The sequence below is a fragment of the Phocoena phocoena genome, chromosome 20 (assembly GCF_963924675.1).
Source record: "Phocoena phocoena chromosome 20, mPhoPho1.1, whole genome shotgun sequence".
NCBI classification, from domain to species: Eukaryota; Metazoa; Chordata; class Mammalia; order Artiodactyla; family Phocoenidae; genus Phocoena; species Phocoena phocoena.
In genome coordinates, this window is record NC_089238.1 from 23,326,713 (window position 1) to 23,351,421 (window position 24,709).

Sequence of the window (24,709 nt, forward strand, 5' to 3'; positions counted from 1 at the left end):
AGATGGATAAAGACAAATACCGTATGATCTCACTTACATGTGGAATCTAAAAGAAAGCTGAACTCAGAGATACAGAGAACAGTTTGGTGGTTGCAAGAGGTGGGGGATGTGTGAAATGGATGAAGGTGCTCAGAAGGTATAAACCTGCAGTTATAAATAAGTCCTGGGAATGTAATGTGCAGCATGGTGACTATAGTTAACAATATTGTATTGTTTACCTGAAAGTTGCTTAAAGAGTAGATCTTAAAAGCTCTTATCACAGGAGAAAAAATTGTAACTATGTGTGGTGATAAATGTAAATTAATTTATTGCTGTAATCATTTCACAATGTGTGTGTGTGTATATATATATATATATATATATATATATATATATATATATATATCAAATCATTATGTTGTATACCTAAAACTAATACAATGTCATATGTCAATTATATATCAATTAAAACAAAAAACACCATAATATGGTACTGGCATAAGGACAGACACATAGACAAATGGAACAGAACTGAGACAGAAATAAACACAAATATCCATGGACAACTGACAAGGATGCTAAGTCCATTTGATGGGGGAATAATAGTCTCTTCAATAGATGGTGCTGGGGTAACTGGGTTTCCACATGCAAAGAAGTCAACTGGATCTCTCACTCACATCATGTACAAAAATTAACTAAAAATGAATTGACCTAAATATAAGGCACTAATGAAAGGCCTCAGGTGGTGGAGTAGAAGAATGTGAGCTCACCCCTTCTTATGAAAAAACCAAAATCACAAAATCACTGTCACAGAACAGAATAAAGAAAGAAGATATTATACAGAATGAAGTAAGTCAGAAAGGGAAAAGCAAATACTGTAATATTAACACATATATGTGGAATCTAGAAAAATGGTACAGATGAACCAGTTTGCAGGGCAGAAATTGAGACACAGATGTAGAGAACAAATGTATGGACACCAAGGGGGGAAAGTGGGGGGTTTGGGGTTCGGAATGGGATGAATTGGGAGACTGGGATTGAAATATATACACTAATATGTATAAAATAGATAACTAATAAGAACCTACTGTAGAGCACAGAGAACTCCACTTTGCTGTACATTAGAAACTAACACAACACTGTAAAACAACTATAACCCAATTTAAAAAAAAAGAATTAAAAGAAATGAAGACAGTCTAAGAGACCTCTGGGACATTAAATGCACCAACATTTGCATTATATGGGTCCCAGAAGGAAAAGAGAGAGAAAAAGAACCTGAGAAAATATTTGAAGACAAAATAACTGAAAACTTCCCTAACATGGGAAAGGAAACAGTCACCCAAGTCCAGGAAGTACAGAGAATGCCAGGCAGGATAAACCCAAGGAGAAACAAACCGAGACACATAGTAATCAAATTGACAAAAATTAAAGACAGAAAAAATATTAAAAACAACAAGGGAAAAGTAACAAATAACTTATAAGGAACTCCCATAAGGTTACTGGATGATTTCTCAGCAGAAACTCTGCAGGCCAGAAGGGAGAGGCATGATATATTTAAAGTGATGAAAGGTAAGAACCTACAACCAAGAACACTCTACCCAGCAAGGCTCTCATTTAGATTTGATGGAGAAGTCAAAAGATTTGCAGACAAGCAAAAGCTAAGAGAATTCAGCACCACCAGACAAGCTCTGCAACAAATGCTAAAATTAATTCTCTAAGTGGAAAACAAAAGGTTACTACTAGAAACAAGAAAATTAGGAATGGAAGAGAGCACTGTGTAAAGAGGCAAATATAAAGTAAAGGCAGGAATCATCTACATACAAATATGATACCAAAACCAGCAACTATGAGGAGAGCACAAATGCACGATGTTGGAAATGCATTTGAAATTAAAAGACTAGCAATTTAAAACAATCTTGTTTATATATAGACTGCTATATCAAAATCTCTTGGTAAATGCAAACTGAAAATCTACAATAGATACAAACAAAGAGAGAAAGGAATCCAAACACAACACTAAATAAAGTTAGTCATCAAATCCCAAGAGAAGAGAACAAAGGAGGAAGGGGAAGAAAAAAGACATACAAGAACAAATCCAAAACAATTAAGAAAATGATAACAGGAACATACATATTGATTATTACCTTAAATGTAAATGAGTTAAATTCTTCAACCAAAAGACACGGACTGGCTGAATGGATACAAAACAAGACCTGGAGACATACTGTCTAAAAGAGACCCATATCAGACTAGGGATAGAGACAGACTGAAATTGAGGGGATGCAAAAAAGGTATTCCATGGTAATGGAAATCAAAAGGAAGATGGAGTAGCAATACTCATATCAGACAAAATGGATGTTAAAATAAAGACTGCTACAAGAGACAAAGAAGGACACTACATAATGATCAAGGGATCAATCCTTGAAGAAGATATAACAATTGTAAATATTTATGCACCCAACATAGGAACACCTCAATACATAAGGCAAATACTAACAGATAAAAGGAGAAATTGACAGTAACACAGTAATAGTAAGGTAATATAACACCCCACTTTAATCAATGGACAGATAATCCAGACAGAAAATGAATAAGGAAACACGGGCCTTAAATGACACATTAGAGCAGATGGACTTAATAGATATTTATAGAGCATTCCATCCAAAAGTAGCAGAATACACATTCTTGTCAAGTGCACATGGAACATTCTCCAGGATTTATCACATGCTGAGCCACAAAGTGAGCCTTGGTAAATTTAAGAAACTGAAATCATATCAAGCATCTTTCTTGACCTCAAAGCTATGAGATTAGAAATCAACTACAAGAAAAAAATTGTAAAAAAACACAAACACGTGGAAGTTAAACAATATGCTACTAAACAACCAATGCATCACTCAAGAAATCAGACAGGAAATAAAAAAATACCTCGAGACAAGTGAAAACGAAAGCACAAAGATACAAAACCTATGGGATGTAGCAAAAGCAGTTCTAAGAGGGAACTTCATAAGAATACAATCTTACCTCAGGAAACAAGAAAAATCACAAATAAACAACCTAACTTTACACCTAAAGCAACTAGAGAAACAAGAACAAAATCCAAAGCTAGCAAAACGAAAGAAATCATAAAGATCAGAGCGGAAATAAATGAAATAGAAATGAAGAAAACAATAGAAAAGATCAATGAAACTAAAAGTTGGTTCTTTGAAAAGATAAACAAAATTGATAAAATTTTAGCCAGACTCATCAAGAAAAAAAGGGAGAGGACTCAAACCAATAAAATTAGAAATGAATAAGGAGAAGTTACAACGGACACCACAGAGATACAAAGGAGCATAAGAGACTATATGCCAATAAAATGGACAACCTTGAAGAAATGGACAAATTCTTAGAAAGGTACATTCTCCCAAGACTGAACCAGGAAGAAACACAAAACATGAACAGACCAATCACAGGTACTGAAACTGAAACTGTGATTAAAAAACTCCCAACAAGCAAAAGTCCAGGACCAGATGGCTTCACAGACAAATCCTATCAAACATTTAGAGAAGACTTAACACCTATCCTTCTCAAACTCTTCCAAAAAATTGCAGAGGAAGGAACACTCCCAAACTCATTGTATGAGGCGACCACCATCATGATACCAAAACTAGAGAAAGACATCACAAAAAAAGAAAATTACAAGCCAATATCACTGATGAACACTGATGAAAAAATCCTCAAAAAAATACTAGCAAACAGAATCCAACAGTACATGAAAAGGATCATATACCATGATCAAGTGGGATTTACCTCAGGGATGCAAGGATTATTAAATATAGGCAAATCAATCAATGTGATACACCATATTAACAAAGTGAAGAATAAAAATCATAATAACATCTCAACAGAGGCAGAAAAAGCTTCTGACAAAATTCAACACCCATTTGTGATAAAAACTCTTCAGAAAGTGGGCATAGAGGGAACCTACCTCAACATAATAAAGGCCATATATGACAAACCTACAGCAAACCTCAAACTCAACAGTGAAAAGCTGAAAGCATTTCCTCTAAGATCAGGAACAAGACAAGGATGTCCACTGTCACCACTTTTATTCAATATAGTTTTGTAAGGCCTAGCCATGGCAATCAGAGAAAAAAAAAGAAATAAAAGGAATCCAAATTGGAAAAGAAGAATAATATAAAACTGTCACTGTTTGCAGATGACATGGTACTATACACAGAAAACCCTAAAGATGCTACCAGAAAACTACTAGAGTTCATCAATGAATTTGATAAAGTTGCAGGATATAAAATTAATATACATAAATCTGTTGCATTTCTATATACTAGCAATGAAAGGTCAGAAAGAGGAATTAAAGAAACAATCTTATTTCCCATCACAAAAAAAAAACCCAAAAAACCTAGGAATAAACCTACCTAAGGAGACAAAGGACCTATACTCTGAAAACTATAAGACGCTGATGAAAGAAACTGAACATGACAAACAGATGGAGAGATCCACCATGTTCTTGGATTGGAAGAATCAACATTGTTAAAATGACTATACTACCCAAGGCAGTCTATATATTCAATGCAATCTCTATCAAATTACCAATGCCATTTTTCATAGAACTAGAATAAAAAATCTTAAAATATGTGTGGAGACACAAAAGACCCTGAATAGCCAAAGTAATCTTGGGAAAGAAAAATGGAGCTGGAGGAATCATGCTCCTTGTGTTCAGACTATACAACAAAGCTACAGTCATCAAAACAGTAAAGGTACTGGCACAAAAACAGAAATGTATATCAGTGGAACAGGACAGAAACCCCAGAAATAAACCTACACAACCATGGTCAATTAATGTATGAGAAAGGAGGCAAAACGATACAGTGGGGGAAAGACAGTCTCTTCAGTAGATGGTTCTGGAAAACTGGACAGCTACATGTGAAAGAATATAATTAGAATATTCTTTAACACCATACACAAAAATAAACTCAAAATGGATTAAAGTCCATTTTAAAGACCATTTAAAGTCCATTTAAAGACCAGATACTATAAAATTCTTAGAGGAAAACACAGGCAGAACCCTCTTTCACAGAAGTTGCAGCAATGTATTTTTTGATCTGTCTCATAGGGTAATGGAAATAAAAACAAAAATAAATAATTGGGACCTAATTAAACTGAAAAGCTTCAGCACAGCAAAGGAAACCACAAACAAAATGAAAAGACAACCCACAGAATGGGAGAAAATATTTGCGATCAACAAGGGATTAATCTCCAAAATTTACAAACAGCTCACGTGGCTCAATATCAAAAAGCAAACAACCCAATAAAAAATGGGCACAAGAGTTAAGTAGACATCAAACAAGACATACAGATGGCCAAGAGGCACATGAAAAGATGCTCAAAATCGCTAATTATTAGAGAAATGCAAATCAAAACTACAATGAGATACTACCTCACACCAGTCAGAATGGCCATTAACAAAAAAAATCTACAAACAATAAATGTTGGACAGGGTGTGGAGAAAAGGGAACCCTCCCACACTGTTGGTGGGAACGTAAATTGGTATAGCCATTATGGAGAACAGTATGAACGTTCCTTAAAAAACTAAAATTCGAGCTACCATATGATCCAGCAATCCCACGCGTGGGCATATATCCGGAGAAAAACATGGTTTGAAAGTATACATGCATCCCAAAGTTCACTGCAGCGCTGTTTACAATAGCCAAGACATGGAAGAAACCTAAATGTCCATCAACAGAGGAATGAATAAAAAAGATGTGGTACATATATAATGGAGTATTACTCAGCCATTAAAAAGAATGAAATAATGCCATTTGTGGCAACATGGATGGACCTGGAGATTATCATACTGAGTGAAGTAAGTCAGACAGAGAAAGACAAATATCATATGATATCATGTACATGCAGAATCTAAAAAAAAAAAAGAAAAAAGATGTAAATGAACTTATTTACAAAACAGAAGCAGACTCACATACGTAGAGAACAAACTTATGGTTACCGGAGGGAAGGGTGGGGAGGAGGGACAGATTGGGAGTTTGGGATTGACATGAACACAGTGCTATATTTAAAACAGATAACCAACAAGGACCTGCTCTATAGCACACGGAACTCTGCTCAATATTCTATAATAACCTAAATGGGAAAATTATTTGAAAAAGAATAGACACATGTATATGTGTAACTGAATCAATCTGCTGTACACCTGAAACTAAGAAAACATTGTTAATCAACTATATTATAATATAAAATTAAAAAGAATTAAAGTTAGGCTAATAATAGCTACTTAGTAGTGGAAGAAGATCTCTGATTTATAGAATTTGTGGTAAAGTAATTAGGATATGAGTCAAGTTTTTATTACCTTTGTTTCAAATATAATTTATGTGATTATAAGTTATATAACTTAATATTTAATCCTATTAAGCTTATTTCTGAAAATTTAGCAATCAGCTCTCAGGAGCTGGGACAGGCTGGTTCTAGAACACCACTGTAGCTACTCCTGAGTTTTAGTTAGAACTGAATAAAGTAATGTATGAGGGAGAGCTTGCATTTGTTAAAAATCTATCCATACAAACCTCAAGGTCATCATTATTTTGAGATGTTTTAAAGCAAGTAAGAAAAGTAAAAGTTAATAGTTCCTGCCTTATTTGTGTTGGAATTTACAACGTATCCCTAAAGAGAAAATAACAAGTTAATGAACAATGAGTTAAATTTCCCTACGTGATATAGAGAAAAGGCTTTCTGACCATAAAAATGGAAGAAGATTTTAACCTTTTCTTCACTCATGGTCTAAAAAGTTTATCAATTTGGTGTTTCTTTTTTGTAACTTTACTATTTAAAAATGCTTCTCTCTATAGATAGAAGGACCAACTATTAAACTTCTAAAAGATTCCTTTAAGTTATGAGACAGTTTTTTCTGTAATATTGGGTAGCATTCAATTTTAAGACTCCTTTGTATTTGGTAATAAGAGGTACGGTGAAAAAGAGTTAACTACACTAACATTTCAAAAAGTGACATCTTTTTCATGGTCACAGAAGGTATCCCATGTTGTTGAACTCTCTATATTTGTTAGTTTGTGCCTCATATATTGTTTACCAAAGTGGAAAAATGAATATAAAGTAGATGATTCTTAAAAAAAAATAAATATAAGAGCTAAAATTATAAAACTCTTAGTAGAAAACATAAGGGAAAACCTTTATGACTTTGGATTTGGTAACAGATTTTTACATATAAAAATAAAAACAGAAGGAAGCAAAGAAAAAACAGGCAAATTGGACTTTATCAAAATTAAAATATCTTATGCATCAAAAGACATTATCAAGAAGTGAAAAGTCAACCTACAGAATGGGAGAAAATATTTGTAAATCATATATATTTAAATATACATGTTTAAATATCCATGTCAAGTATTTAACATCCAGAATACATAATGAACTCCAACAATTCAACAATAAAGAGAGAGACAGCCCAATTAAAAAATGAGCAAAGGACTTGAAGAGACATTTCTCCAAAGAAGGTATTCAAATGGCCTAAAAGCACATGACAAAATGCTCAACATCATTAGTCATTAGAGAAATGCCAATGAAAATCACAATGAAATACTACCTCACATAATCTAGGAAGGTAGTAATAGTAATAATAATAATGATAAAAAAAGAAAAATAAATGTTGGTGATGATGTGGAGAAATTGGAACCTCTGTGCATTGCTGATAGGAATGTAAAACGGTGCTGCTGCTATGGAAAAGTTTATGGTTCCCCAAAAAGTTGACCCAGCAATTTCAGTTTCAGGTATACACTTAAAAGAATGGAAAGCAGGGACTCAAAACAGATACTTGTATGCCAATCTTCATTTTGGCATTATTCAGGATAGCTAAAAGGTGAAAAAAACTAGAGTTTATCAACAGATGAATGGATAATCAAAAAGGAAATTAATTTATTTTGATACCTGCTAGAACCTGGATGAACCTTGAAAACATTACGCTAAGCGAAATAAATGAGACACAAAGGGACAAATATTGTATGACTCCATTTACAGGAAGTATCTAGAATATGCATATTCATTGAGACAGAAAGAAGATTAGAGGTTATCAAGGGCTGGGGGGAGGGAGGAATGAGGAATAACTGCTTAATAATTACAGGGTTTCTGTTTGGGGTTATCAAAAGTTTTGCAAATAAATAGTGGAGATGGCGCCACAACAGTGTGAATGTAATTTATACAACTGAACTGTACATTTAAAACTGGTTAATGTGGCAAATTGTATGTTTATATAGATTTTACCACAATTAAAAAAAAAGCCTATTAGTGGTTGTGTGGTGCAGGGTTGTCTAGGAGAATACACATGGGCATGAGGGAACTTTGTGGGTTAATGAGAGTATTCTAAAACTGGGACTGTGGTCATGGTTACACAACTATCACAGTCTATTAAAGTTTGCACTCTACTCTTAAAACGGGAGCCTTTCATTATGCAAATTATACCTTGATAAAATTGTTAAAAATTTTAAAGTATTTAAGCAGACTCCTTTCAAAGGAATTATTCATTAAACATTTATCAAGCACTTACTATGTGCTAACCAATATTCTAGACACTGAAATATAAATATGGAACATCATGCTCTCCGTCTCCAAGGAACCCCTAGGTAAGGAGGGAAATAGAAGTAAAAAAAATATATAGTTGCACCAGAGTATGGCAAATGCTAAAATACAGTAGGTGCAGCAGGAGCAAGTCACTCTAACTTGACACTCCATCTGACATAATCATCTAATCAATCATATAAACAGTTTATTTATCCATCCGGTAAACACTTTCAGGGAGACTACTATGCATGAGGTACTGTGATTAATGTTTTAAAAATAACTATTAATTAAAACCTGAAAGATGATTATGCATTAGGTGGGTGAAAAGAGGTGGAAGGGGATTCTAGGCAAAGGGAATCTCACATACTAGGGCCTGGAAGTGAAACAAAAAAAGGAGTATGATATATTTAGAGAACTGTACATAGATCAGTGTGTCTGTGAAGTCCTGTTATAGATAAGCAAAAAGAGGCCAGATCTAAAAGGGCCTGTGTACCACAGCAAAGACTGGACCTTACCATAAGGACAGCTATTAAAGGATTTTAGTATTGCAGATTCATTTTGTGTAGAAGCAGCACTACGGAGTGAAGAATGGTTTGGAGAGGCATATGAATAGTCAGAAGGTCAGTAATCTCTCAGTAAGCTAGGGAAGAGAGAAGTTAAAGAAGCAACCCTGGGAAAGGACAGTTTAAATTTTATTTATTTATGGCTGCGCTGGGTCTTCGTTTCTGGGCGAGGGCTTTCTCTAGTTGTGGCAAGCGGGGGCCACTCTTCATTGCGGTGCGCGGGCCTCTCACTATCGCGTCCTCTCTTGTTGCGGAGCACAGGCTCCAGACGCGCAGGCTCAGTAACTGTGGCTCACGGGCCCAGTTGCTCCGCGGCACGTGGAATCTTCCCAGACCAGGGCTCGAACCCATGTCCCCTGCATCGGCAGGCAGATTCTCAACTACTGCACCACCAGGGAAGCCCCTGAGAAAGGACAGTTTAAAGAGATATGAATGAGGTTAAGACTCCATGGGTTTTGGTGGTTTGAGGAGTACAAGGCAGTGCAGAGGAAGAAGAATTTTAGGTAGATGTTCTGGGAGCAGCAGAGGGGAAAGAAGAAACTCTAAAGGAGGATTCTGAACTCCTCTCTCTTTTATCTTTTGAAGAATATATTGAATAAAGAGGATATTAAACTATAAGTAAATGGTCTAAAATATTGTTATTATTATTGCAGCTCACATTTATTCAGCATGTAATGTGAAGGCACTAAAGCACCTACAATACCATTTTATGTTTACGATGACCTCGTTATAACTTCATATTGTATATGAGGAAATAGATGGATAAAGAGTTTGAATGACTTATCCAGAACTGAAATTTGAATCTAGGTCTATGTGGATCTAAAGCCTATGACAAATCTTTAATAGCAAAACAGTACTAACTGCTATAGGGATTTGTAATAGATTTAAAATAAAAAATATACTTACTCTATAAGCCCTCAACTACTTTTATTGAGTTGGTGATTGATTTCAAACAGTGTTGTTGTTTTTTAACCATCTATTAAATTCCTTTTCTCTGCTGCCTTAACATTTCATCATGAAAGATTCCACTTTTAAAACTGGCAGCTTATTTTGAAAAGATTATAAGAAATATGAGATGTAGGAGACTTAACTGACATCCTTAACCCATGCCAGATATAAGCAGATCTTTCTACTACTTCAAAGGACAATAGAAATCATCTGCATGAGGCAAAAAAAAATCTTGATTTAAAAAATATGAACTAGGAGAGGACATAAAGAATTTTTATACATTTATTAATGAATGTTTAAGAAAAAATGTGTTTAAATAAATTTAGAGAGATCCTGGTCTCAAATGATGAGTCACAATTTAGAAGTTAGAGTTTTAAAAACTGACTGAAAAATACAGATATGTGGCTGCAAAACGGTAAACATCTGGAGTAAGAGGAAAAATCAAAATCAAAGAGAAATCAAGGAGCTTATTCCTAGGAAATGACCTCCCAAAGTATTCAGAAACTTTACAATAGAATGACTTCATCCTAATAAAAACTATAATTTTTTTTTACTTGATAAAGAGCTTTTCTGAAAAGCTGTCTTAACGCAAGAGATATTATTATATAGTGAATTTTGTATCGAAATGACCAATGCTTGGTTTTTTCTGGAATCCATAAGCATTATATATTCTAGAATTATTGATATATATAATCAAATTTTTGACATGGATAATGAATTAGAAAATGGTCAGATAGTATACAAATTCTAAAAACAATTAGGGAAACGCCATCATAAAATGCAGGGAGCAGAAAGAAAAGATTCACCATCAACATATTATTTGGTTTCAAAAAACCAAAACAATGCTGACCAGGAAGTCACGGTTGGAGACCATTAAGGGATGCTCACACAGTTTAAGAACTAATGCAGAAGAAGGGGTGTCTCACAGCTTGTGAGACAGAGCCAAGGATCACTTCCTAGCTCTACTACTTCTTAGTTTTGTGCCCCTGGGCAAGTTTCTTAACATCTGAACCCCTGTTACCACATCTGTATAACGAGGATAAATAATACTGCTCACCTCAGAGAGGTTTGGGAGGATTAACTGAGATAAATGTAAAACACATTCTGTAAAAGAGTTCCTGCCAAATAGTAAGAACAGTTAAGTATTATGAAAAAGAAATAAACAAATATTTGAAAAATACCAAACTCCTGGACTTCCCTGGTGGTGCAGTGGTTAAGAATCTGCCTGCCAATGCAGGGGACACGGGTTCGATCCCTGGTCTTCGAAGATCCCACATGCTGTGGAGCAACTAAGCCCATGCACCACAACTACTGTGCTTGTGCTCTAGAGACCGCAAGTCACAACTACTGAGCCTGTGTGCCACAACTACTGAAAGCCTGAGCACCCTAGAGCCCACGTGCCGCAACTACTGAGCCTGCATGCTGCAACTTACTGAAGCCCATGCGCCTACAGCCCGTGCCCTGCAACAAGAGAAGCCACCGCAATGAGAAGCCCGTGTACCGCAACGAAGAGTAGCTCCTGTTTGCCTCAACTAGATAAAGCCCGCGCGCAGCAACAAAGACCCAATAGAGCCAAAACAATGATAATAATAACAATAAAATAAAATAAACAAAAAAAGAAAAATACCAAACTTCTAAATCCTTAAACTCTTAAATCCTTTGTCACTGATTACAAAACTTTGAAACTTTTCTATTGACTAAATTAAGAATACATTAGTTATTTGGGGTATAATGATAGGCAGGGGCAGGTTAGGTACAGATAATGTCCGTTTGTCTCAAGGTGTAACAGAGAATAAAAGGGTACTGACTTGGTAATGTGGAACAGAACAGGAAAATGGAATTGCTTTGTGAGAGCCGCTAAGGGAATGGATTGTTGTGGACAAGGGATATAGCAAAGGGTACTTTCATCCATCCACCCACTACCTATCTATCCGCCCAACCCATAGTGGGTGAAGGATAAGCACAGAGAGCTGTATACATACCTATATCCAGAAGCACACCTCTGCTTTTGCTTAACAATGGATGGGGCATTTAAACTGAATGAAAATGCAGAGCTGCAAAGAAAATGGGGTTTAAATGGAAGCCTGAGTTACTTGAAAATGGTGTAGGACATTTAGAAAGGGGATTTTCATAAATTATTCTCAGGCTCTGAGAGTATATTATTCTAATACTGCTCTGACTGATAGCAGGGAATTCCCCTCAGGTATAATATAGTAGAGAGGAATAAATTTCACTGTCTTTTAGTCTTTCCCAGGCTGCATGTAACTGGAAGGTCTAAGAATAGGCAAGATCCTGCAATAATCACTTTCCTAGTACTGTGGCAATCAACCAACAAAGAGATAAATGTATGGTGAAGTTCACAGGTCAGTTACATGGATTGCTCCAGTTATCATAGATCCATTCTATTAATTAGGGCAGGCTTAGAGAGACAAGTGTCCCAATTAGCTGCAGGTTGTATTAGATAAAGTATTAAAAATATCACCTGTTCAATTACAAAACAGCAATGTGATAATGTAAAATATAACATTATCCTATAAACTCTTTAAGTACTTTAAATTTAATATTTAAAGAAATAATTATATACTCATAATACCATGCACCTCAAAAAAAATTAAAAGAACAATGTAGCCTTGAGAATACAGTAAGTCAGAGAAATAGCTGTACTAAAAAAACCCTCTTACCTAGAAAGGCAATACTCTACCATATACAAACTTATACATAAAGACTTCATGGATTTAGGATCCTAGTTTTTCCTCATATTTGTAATCTTAAACAAAAGTTGTACAGCCTGATAGTCTTTAAATGCTGAGTATGTATAAAATCAAGACTCTGAAGTAGCAATTTTATAATTTGTATATAAATTACCATTTCCCATCAAAAAGCATTTAAGATATTTATCAAAATCACATCTGGCATCTGTGACTCACCAAAAGAGATGCCTCACAGTCTTTGCTAGAAGTAAAACTCAGGGACTAATCACTTTTGCTATGGCAACCGTTGCAGTGTGATCGCCAAAGTGACATGGAATGGAAAGAAAATACTAACAAACTAGACATATATTAGAAGAATATTCTAAGACTGTCTACTCACTTCCCGTGAATTATGGCAATGTGTGCATATAAAATATTTCGGTTTCACCCCAAATTTAGAATAGTATGGTCTTTCTTTGGTGGCACAGGGGCAGGTCAGCCTGCCAGGTTAGAAAGAACTATTTAAATTGGTTGCTCTTTCTTTGATCTTTCAGTACAAACTGACACTAGAAAGATCCAAAAGGATATTTAGAATCTGTGCAAATACAATGGTCTGTTTAAATGTTAAATAATATAAATTCTATAGATAACGTATGTTGTCAGAATTCAGGAATTAGAAAAATGGAAATATGAAAACTAACAATTAAAATTTATAAGGACCTAGGATGTCTCCTACTGAAATCAGCATCCATCTATTTTAGAGATTAAGAACAATTTTTAGTTCAATCACTAAACTTTAATCAAAATGGGCAAAAGTAATGTTAGATCAGTTCTCATCATGTGAATAACACTAAGAAGCTTGGGTTTAGGATAATGGCTGAAGATATTTAAGACATGTCCTAAATCTGGGCTCAATTCTTAAAAACCAATTGGTTTAATCAATTAATATATTTTTAAATTAAATTATTCATTCAAAATTATTCATTATTTACAATGTGACTGGCACTGCTTCAAGGCATGAGATACAGCAGTGAAGAAAACACACCAATGGAGTACATGAGTAAAAACACCGTATATCGGATAGTGACATATGCTACGGAGAAAAGTAAAGAGGGAAAGGGGCCAGGAGTGCTGGGGGCAAGGGTTACAATTTTAAATAGAGTGGTCAAGGAGGGCCTCTTGGAGAAGATGACATTTTAGCAAGACTATAAGGTAGTGAGGGAGTGAGCCATGGGAATATCTGGAGTAAGAGCATTCCATGCAGAAGAAAAAGCCCTTATGGGGACAGTGCCTGGCTGGAATAATTTACATTTGTAGTGTTAGGAAGAAAGGTGGGATACTTTGAGCAGGTACTCCTTTATTTATCCATTATCCATTTTCTAAAAGGTATTTAAACAAGGATATGCTGATATCCAACTCTATGTCTCTTCAGACTTTGTATCTTGCACTTGTATAACATTTTAGTGTCCAATAGATATCTCAAACTTAATAGGTCCAAAATATTGTGGGATTAATTACATATCCCCTTAAGTCTCCTTAAAGCTCCCAATTATATCTAGAAAAACCCCCAAATTCCTTACCTTGGTTCTCAAGTCCCTGAAGACTTGGCCAAGTGCCATCCTTCTTTTTGTACTTTGAACATTCATTTAGGTGTTATCTCTGCTTGAAACAGTCTTCCAAGATTTTCCTGTGACTTCATTCAACTCGAAGGTGAAATATGACCTCCAATCAGCTACAGAAAATAGGCCTTCGCACTTCCTCTTTGTACTTCTATCTGCTCAAAGCTCTTAACACTTTCTAAAAATACCTCACTAATTTACTTCTTGTTGTTTTCCCTTCCTCAACAGAGTTTAAACTCCATGAGAGCAAGGTTCTTGTATGCTTCATTCATGGCTACATGCCAAGCATCCAGAATAGTCTAAATAGTAGGCGCTGAAAACAAGTATTTCTTGAATAGGTTAATGAACATCTTGTACATCTTCCAGTACAAAAGAGGAAGAAAACTGAATGGGAGAAAAACTGATCACTCTACAATTTTAAAGAATAGAATAAACTATTTGAACTGATATGTCTGTACCATAAAATTCATGGTATTTTATGAATTATATTTCAAAGTATCATATTTCAAATTCCTTGAATCCAGCACTTACATCCAGTTGTCCATATTCCATATATTAAAGTATTTTGTATTTATATTTACTTAATAATTTCTGACTGGTGATGAAGGTGCTATATTAGTACATTTAAGAGAGACTATCTGAAAAATTTTATCTTATTGACTAATGTCAACTGGAATTCAGTGTCCCTTTTAATGAAAAAATAAATAAGGCTACTTAACAAGAGAACAGCCAATTTTCAACTATAGGAAACAAACGAACAAACAAAAGTCCACTATTAAGTCTTTGGAATGAAAAGCAGTCTTAAATGACTCAAAAAAATGAGACCAAGCCCAGAAAGCATAATACTTAGAACTCTCCCCTATACAGCCTCTTTTGTAATATAATGATCGGTCTATTTGAAGGTATTTGATCTTTAAAATACTTACATATAAGAGAATGTGAGTGGGGTACTTTCACACCCCATTTACACCAATGGACAGATCCAGACAGAAAATTAATAAGGAAACACAAGCCTTAAATGACACATTAGACCAGACAGACTTAATTGATAGTTATAGGACATTCCATCCAAAAGCAGCAGAATACACTTTCTTCTCAAGTGCACACAGAACATTCTTCAAGATAGATCACATCTTGGGTCACAAATAAAGCCTCGGTAAATTTAAGAAAATTGAAATCATATCAAGCATCTTTTCTGACCACACTACTGGATTAGAAATCAATTACAGGAAAAAAACTAAAAATCACGAACACACGGAGTTTAAACAATATAAATAAATAAATAACCAATGGTTCATTGAAGAAACCAAAGAAGAAATAAAAAACAAACCTACAGACAAATGACAACAAAAACACGATGATCCAAAAGCTATGGATGCAGCAAAAGCAGTTCTAATAGCGATGTTTAAAGCAATATAATCTTGCCTCAAGAAACAAGAAAAATCTCAAATAAACAACTTAAGCTTACACCTAAAGCAACTAGAGAAAGGAGAACAAAACAAACCCAAAGTTAGTAGATGGAAAGAAACCATAAAAATCAGAGCAGAAATAAAAGAAATAGAAATGAAGAAAATGAACAAAAATCAATGAAACTAAAAGCTGGTTCTTTGAGAAGAGAAACAAAATTGATAAACCTTTAGCCAGACTCATCAAGAAAAAAAGGGAGAGGATTCAAATCAATAAAATAAGAAATGAAAAAGGAGAAAAAACAATTGACATCACAGAAATACAAAGGATCATAAGAGACTACTACAAGCAACTGTATGCAAATAAAATGGACAACCTCCAAGAAATGGACAAATTCTTAAAAGGTATAACCTTCCAAGACCGAACCAGGAAGAAATAGAAAATATAAACAGACCAATCAGAAGTACTGAAATTGAAACTGCAATTAAAAATCTTCTAACAAACAAAAGTCCAGGACTAGATGGCTTCACAGATGAATTCTATCAAACATTTAGAGAAGAGTTAACACCTATCCTTCTCAAACTCTTCCAGAAAATTGCAGAGGAAGGAATACTCCCAAGCTTATTCTACGAATCCACAATCACCATGATACCAAAACCAGAAAAAGATATAACAAAAAAAGAAAATTACAGACCAGTATCACTGATGTACATAGACGCAAATATCCTCAAGGATATACTAGCAAACAGAATCCAAAAACATATTAAAAGGATCATACACCATGATAAAGTGGGATTTTATCCCAGGGATGCAAGCATTCCTCAATATACACAAATCAATCAATATGATACACCATGTTAACAAATTAAACAATAAGAACCATATGATCATCTCAATAGATGATGAAAAAGCTTTTGACAAAATTCAACACCCATTTATGATAAAACCTCTCCAGAAAGTGGGCACAGAGGGAACCTACCTCAACATAATAAAGGCCATATATGACAAATCAACAGCAAACATCATTCTCAATGGTGAAAAACTGAAAGCACTTCCACTAAGGTCAGGAAGAAGACAAGGATGTCCACTCTAACCACTATTATTCAACATAATTTTGGAAGTCCTAGCCATGGCAATCAGAGAAGAAAAAGAAATACAAATTGGAAAAGAAGAAGTAAAACTGTCACTGTTGGCAGATGAGATGATAATATGCATAGAGAATCCTAAAGATGCTACCAGAAAACTGCTAGAGCTAATTAACGAATCTGGTAAAGTTGCAGGATATGTTGCATTCCTATAGACTAACAACAAAAGATCAGAAAGAGAAATTAAGGAAGCAATCCCATTTACCATCGCATTAAAAAGAATAAAGTACCTAGGAATAAACCTACTTAGGAGGCAAAAGACCTGTACTCAGAAAACTATAAGGTACCAATGAAAGAAGTAAAAGATGACACAAACAGATGGAGAGATATACCATGTTCTTGGATTGGAGGATTGAATATTGTGAAAATGACTGTACTACCCAAAGCAATCTACAGATTCAATGCAATGTCTATCAAGTTACCAATATCACTTTTCACAGAATTAGAACAAAAATTTTTACAATTTGTATGGAAACACAAAAGACACCAAACAGCCACAGCAATCTTGAGAAAGAAAAATGGAGCTGGAGGAATCAGGCTCCCTGACTTCAGATTATATACTACAAAGCTACAGTCATCAAAACAGTGTGGTACTGGCACAAAAACAGAAATATAGATCAATGGAACAGGACAGAAACCCCAGATATAAACCCATGCACCTATGGTCACCTAATCTATGACAAAAGAGGCAAGAATATACAACGGAGAAAAGACAGTTTCTTCAATAAGTGGTGTCGGGAAATCTGGACACCTACATGTAAAAAAATGAAATTAGAATACTCCCTTACACCATACACAAAAAAAAACTCAAAATGGATTAAAGACCTAAATGTAAGGCCAGACACTATGAAACTTTTAAAGGAAAACATAGGCAGAACACTCTTTGACATAAATCGCAGCAAGATCTCTATTGATCCATCTCCTAGAGTAATGAAAATAAAAACAAAAATTAAAAAATGGATCTAATTAAAAATTAAAAAATGGATCTAATTTCTTTTTCCACAGCAAAGGAAACCATAAACAAAACAAAAAGACAACCCTCAGAATGAGAGAAAATATTTGCAAACAAAGCAACCAAAAAGGGATTAATCTCCAAAATATACAAAAAGCTCGTGCAGCTCAATATCAAAGAAACAAACAATCCAATCAAAAAATGGGCAGAAGATCTAAATAGACATTTCTCCAAAGAAGACATACAGATGGCCAAAAAGCACATGAAAAGATGGTCAACATCACTAATTATTAGAGAAATTCAAATCAAAACTACAGTGAAGTATATCACCTCACACTGGTCAGAATGGCCATCATTAAAAAATTTACAAATAATAAATGCTGGAGAGGGTGTGGAGAAAAGGAAACCCTCCTACAGTGTTGGTGGGAATGTAAATTCGTACAGCCACTATGGAGAACAGTATGGAGTTTCCTTAAAAAACTAAAAATAGAGCTACCATATGACCCTGCAAGCCTACTCCTGGTATATATCTGGAGAAAAACATGGTCCAAAAGGACATGCACCCCAATGTTCACTGCAGCATTGTTTACAATAGCCAAGACATGGAAGCAACCTAAATGTCTGTCGACAGAGGAATGGATAAAGAAGATGTGGTACATATATAAAATGGAATACTACTCAGCCATAAAAAAGGAAGGAAATAATGCCATTTGTAGCAACACGGATGGACCTAGAGATTGTCATACTGAGTGAAGTAAGACAGACACAGAAAGACAAATATCATGTGATATCACTTATATGTGTAATCTAAAAAAACAGTACAAATGAACTTATTTACAAAACAGAAGTAGAGTCACACATGCAGAAAACAAACTTATGGTTAGCAGATAAGGGGAGAAGGATAAATTGGGAGATTGGGATTGACATATACACACTACTCTATATAAACAGATAACTAATAAGAACCTACAGCACAAGGAACTGTACCCAATACTCTGTAATGGCCTATATGGGAAAAGAATCTAGAAAAAGAGTGGATATATGTATATGTAAAACGGATTCACTTTTCTGTATACCTGAATCTAACACAACATTTTAAATCAATAAAATTTAAATCCAATAAAAATTAAAAAAAAACAATAAAAGAGAATATGAACATTTAATTACCCATTAGCATTTAGGCTAAATATAAGTTTTAAATTTCCATACATGGCTCACGTGATTTTCTTTTATTTCCAGATCAAAACTAACAAGAAGCAATTTTAATTCATCAAATTGTTACTGAATACACCCAACTGTAAAACAAGAGGAAGGAAAACTGCTGTTATTTTGAACTATTTCAGCTGTACCATGGTTAATTTGGAATTTAAATCCGAATTTTTATCAAGCAGCATAAAAACTTCATAAAATAACTTGCTTGTGGGGTTTTTCTCCCTTTAAACATCATTTATTTTCTACTGTACTAGGCCATTGGGATACTCAATTGAATAAGATTTGGTTTCAATCATAAGTGATACTATTTATGGGGTTCAATACTTTCCAATATGTTAGTAACTTTCACGGATGACAGTTTCCTATTTTCATTAACTCCTTTATCACTTATAGGATTATTTGGGCCTGATTTACAATTCCCAGGTTTCTCCAACATGCCAGTATTCTTTCTTCACTTGAAGAAAAGTGTGATCTCTTTATGATGATCTGATACATAAGATTTAGATTTGGATATATAAATTTATGTATTTTATGAGATTTAAAATATGATTCAATCTATAGAAAATGCTGACGTTCTGTTAAGGTTTGTGTTCCCCCTTCAGTTTTGCAGCTTTTTATTGATTTCTATTACATCTGGCATTGCATACAAAATTAATGTTTTCTCTAAGTGTGGTTGTATATAATCTTTTTTGATAGAAAAAAATGTACCTTATTTTTCTTGACTTTTTTTTTTTTTTGCAGTATGCGGGCCTCTCACTGTTGTGGCCTCTCCCGTTGTGCAGCACAGGTTCCGGACGCGCAGGCTCAGTGGCCATGGTTCACGGGCCCAGCCGCTCCGCGGCACGTGGGATCTTCCCGGACCAGGGCACGAACCCGTGTCCCCTGCATGGGCAGGTGGACTCTCAACCAATGAACCACCAGGGAAGCCCAACTTTTATGTCCCATGTAGTTTAACAGATACTACCTTATTTGCTGAAATTCTAGACACCTTGATATTCTAAGCCTACCTAGAAGAACACTCAACTTTAACATACAGTTTAAAAGGGTGATATAATAGGGTAAGGCACAACATGTTTTCTAGAAGATGACTGCTTAAGTATTAGAGGCATTTATGGGTTGCAGATCTCCCAAGTGTGAGGCCAGGGCCCAGCTAATAACCAACAGCAACTACTACTTATTAGCTGATTTCTAAGGCTCAGGAAATGCTAAAGAGCTCTGTAAATGACACCTTTTTTGGCCACTAGTGCCCTGCTAAACTGTAAATCCAAAGGCCTTTTCGTGGTCATCCTTGTACATCACATTTTAATATCATCAATATTTTCTGATCACATTTTAGCACTCTTTTTTCTCCCTCCTTATCCCTGTCAAACTCTATTCACACTCTCCTTCTTGGAGGGCTCATTCAGTTCTTGATCTCTTAGCTCTTGGAGGACTTTCAAACTTGCTTTGGTTTTATTACTAAACTTATGTTTCATAAATGTTCCAGCTTGTTGTCTTACTAGCATTATTAAAGTAATGACTCTAAAGTATCTTAATATCCAAACCAGCTTACTCTCCTGATTACCTATCTCTATGAAAATTGGTAGAGAAAAGAATGATTCTTCTAGTTATTCAGAGGCAAGTTGTTTTTTGTTTTTTTTTTTTAATCCTTCTATTGTCAAACCAACCAGTACATTTACTGATTATTTCTTTGCAAAGTTTCTCCCAACTGTCCCTCCAATTATTGATGTAGTTAGCTCATGCTCACACCACCTCATGTCCGACCTGTCTCCTGACTGGTTTCCATCCTTAGGAGATCGAGTATTTCAAAACTGTTTAAATCTACCCTTTTTTTTTTTTTTAATTGGGGTATAGTTACTTTACAATGTTGTGTTAGTTTCTGCTGTACGATGAAGTAAATCAGCTATATGTATATATATATCCCCTCCCTCTTGGACCTCCCTCCCACCACCCCCCATGCCATCCCATCTAGGTCACCACAGAGCACCAAGCTGAGCTCCCTGCCTTATACAGCAGGTTCTCACTAGCTATCTATTTTGCACACAGCAGTGCACATACGTCAATCCCAATTTCCCAATTCATCCCACCCCTGTGTCTACAGGTACGTTCCCTATGTCTATGTCTCTATTCCTGCCCTGCAAATAGGTTCATCTGTACCATTTTTCTAGATTCCACCTACATGTGTTAATATTTTTTTTCTCTTTCTGACTTACTTCACTCTGTATGACGGACTCTGGTCCATCCATCTCAACAAATGACCCAATTTTGTTCCTTTTTATGGCTGAGTAATATTCCATTGTATATATGAACCACATCTTCTGAAATCCACCTCTCTTTTGGTATGAAAATCTCAGGCATCTCAGAGATTCTAATAAACTTCCCCTGACTTCCTATTCCATGTCCCAGAAGCATTACCTTCTGCATATCCCATCAGACCAGAAGATTTTGTTTTACTTTCTGAAGTTAATTTAAAACAGTACAGTTGGCCCTACATATCCATGGGTTCTGCATCCATTCAACCAACTGTAGAAGCCACAGAAATGGAGGGCTGACTGTACCATGTAATTTTCTACACTATAAGGGACTTGAATATCCTCGGATTTGGGTATCTGGCAGTAGCTGGTGGGAACTGGTGATGGTGGGGTGATCCTAGAACCAATCCCCCGTGGATACCTAGGGACTACTACTGTATCTACAAAGCTGTAGGAGTTAAAGCCTGTGTGGAAGTACATGACCTTCTCTGAAGGAGTTGTTCATGCAACTCAGAGGATAGGATAAATTATATATGAACTCAGAGGTAATATGACAAAAAAATCTAAACACTTTAAGTACATACTTTGGTTTGTTTCTTGCCATAGTTGCCTATTATCCTTCTATATTTTACTTTTTCATTACTAAATTAATCTAACCACATAGCAGAAAATTTGGAAAACAGGTAATAAGATAACCTATTTTCTGACTTTAACACAACCATTATCATCATTTTGATATATTTCGCTCTAGTCTTATTTTTTTTTAAATGATCATACTGTACAACATACTGTTCTGCTTTTTTCTCCTAACAGAATCTTCATAACTCCCATTTTATTGGCTGTGTAACATTTCATAGAGTTTTATTTAGGTGATTTCTGGGAAAGTATTTGTTTGTCTTATAAAGGGAATAAATAATGTTATCATAAGTCTGAATAATTATTTCCTTGTTTTATTAGCTAGAAGTTCCTGATTTGTTTGATTTCAAACCATCCTACCTCCCTTTCACTATACCAGCACAGCCTTCTTTAAGAGTAGGTTTTTTTGATATCTTTAAAAAAATATTTTACGTTAGAAACTAAAAACTTCATCATAGGTAAAAAACTTCTGTTCCTAGACAATGCAGGTGAGCTGGGAGCCATTTAAACATTCCTTTTTGGTACAGGAGTCTTCCTGTGAGCTATATCATTTATTCATGCGTGTGCTTCAAGCATATGCGTTTTTTTAACCAAACAAATGGTGAATTTCTGATATCACTCTGACTTCCTGGCTGTCAGTCACTTCCCTTGCCTTGGTTCAAAAGGAGTGGGAGGGGTGGTGGATGGAGGGCAGGATGCAATTTACAGACATAGTCAAATGTATAGGAAAATGCATATTTTTATATATTAATATTCATAACCTTATTCAATGCCATCTGTTTGGACTCATAAGCAGTCTTGTTTTTTGATAATACCCAGCTAAAAATACATCAAGTTTTAAAAAGACAGTGTGGGCTATTTCTTTAAAATTTACTGATCCATTGAAAAAGTTTACTGATATACTCACCTAAAGTTATTAAAAATAGGGGAGAAATAGTTATGTTTAATTGACTATATCCTATATTCTGCACATTGAAAAAATACAAACATGTAAGTTAAATGTCTCTGTTTATGGTTAGCACAATTAAAAAAAATCTTTAAGTAAAGCTACTAATAACTTTGTTACAAGCAAAGCACTTCATCATACAAAACACACAATAATAAAACAAATATCTTCAATTTGGAGGATCCTAACCAGGGATTAAGGGAGGTCTGTGAGCCTCCTGAGAATTATATATTGCATATATACTTCTTTCCCTAGAGAGAGACTTGCAAAGGGATTTGTCATTAATCCAGCTAATCAAGTCCATAAACAAATTAAATTCCTGTATCCTAACACTTGACTATTTGCATTAAAGACTATAAATCAGGCCCCAGAAATTTGCTCAAAATCAAAGTAATATTCAATGTAATAAAACTAAAATACAGTACAACAGAGATTCATGTTGAAATTTTCATCAAATAACACTATCAAACTTCCTGCTTTAGTTGTCATGGGACACGTCTCTATGACACTGAACAATGAGTTGATTTAGTCAGCAAAGCAAAAAGCAGTAAAAACAAGACCAAACAAGTCCAGTGAAAAGACTGAGATTATACAATAATTTCCTGTGCACTTACTCTGTGCCTGATACTGTGCTTTACTCACATTGTGTTATTCACAATAGCCTTGTGAGATGGTTATAATCATCATCCTCATTTTACAAATGAAGAAACTGAGGCCTCTGGAGGTGGTAATATGTCACCTGCATTTTGAGGAACAGGCTGAGGTGTTTGTTGGTAGAATGAAGGAAAAGCAGGATGGGAGTGAACTTTGGACTCAGGTAGTGGTCATCTGGACCACTTTTCCATCTTACACCAAAATCCTTTTAATAATAACCCTGACAAATGATGAAAGAGCCATATATGCTTTGGAAGTTCTGAACTTGATTTATTGTGTAGAATCTTATGGAAAACAGAGATTCATAACAGATGCTACTCTTTGGAATTAAGATATAAACAAAAATGTTTTTTAATATTCAAGTAGTTTGAAGAGATCAGGTTAATTTCTTCAATATTTTTGTTCTACAGTGTGGATATACATAAAAATGTCATGATAATTACTATTCGGTATTCTCTAGAAAAGCCTCAGTAGACATCCTTGTTTTTGCATGTTACTCCTGCAAACAGGAGTCCCTTAAATTCAAACTATAATTTAAACACACGTCATAAATTGCTCCTTATTGTATTAAAGAAGTGACCACATGCCATGTATAATACTAGGACAGGCATCTTTTAAATCAGTAATAGCTCTGAAGACACTAAAGTTACTTTTAGATATGGGGAATTAATATGACTAGGTCAGAGAGATGGGGAGACTTTCAAAGACAAAAACAATCTTACCAAAGTCGGCAAATGCTGACTGTCCAACTACCATCATATTTTGAGGTTTTTCAAATACAGTACTGAGAGAGAAATTTCCATCCTGTTAAAGGCAGAAAGTTTTGGATTAGACCATCATAATCCATTCATTTGTCAAGTGTGAAACAAAGCATTTTAACTAAAGCAGAAAAATAAATAATTTAAGACTTTTGTTGTACTGCAAAAAATTATCCCAATTTTCTGTTCCACTTTTCTCATAAAATGAAAGAAACTGCTGTGAGTTGAAGACGTGCATCTGGAGTGCTTTCCTTGCTGTCAATTCAGGTATGGTATGTTTTACTAAATCATCATCATAATTTCAGACAGAATGAGTGTCTTCTACTTTCAAGTACTGTGGAAGGTTTGGGGAATATAAAGAAGCCCAA

General features: G+C 34.9%; 1 protein-coding gene across 1 annotated transcript in view; it reads right to left on the bottom strand.

Moving 5' to 3' along the window:
• ITFG1 (integrin alpha FG-GAP repeat containing 1) overlaps window positions 1-24,709 on the bottom strand; it is a 241,383-nt gene that overhangs the window by 141,104 nt on the left and 75,570 nt on the right. The window contains exon 8 of the mRNA XM_065898764.1: window positions 24,306-24,387. Coding sequence (XP_065754836.1) covers window positions 24,306-24,387 — 82 coding nt within the window. The remainder of the gene's footprint in view (window positions 1-24,305; window positions 24,388-24,709) is intronic.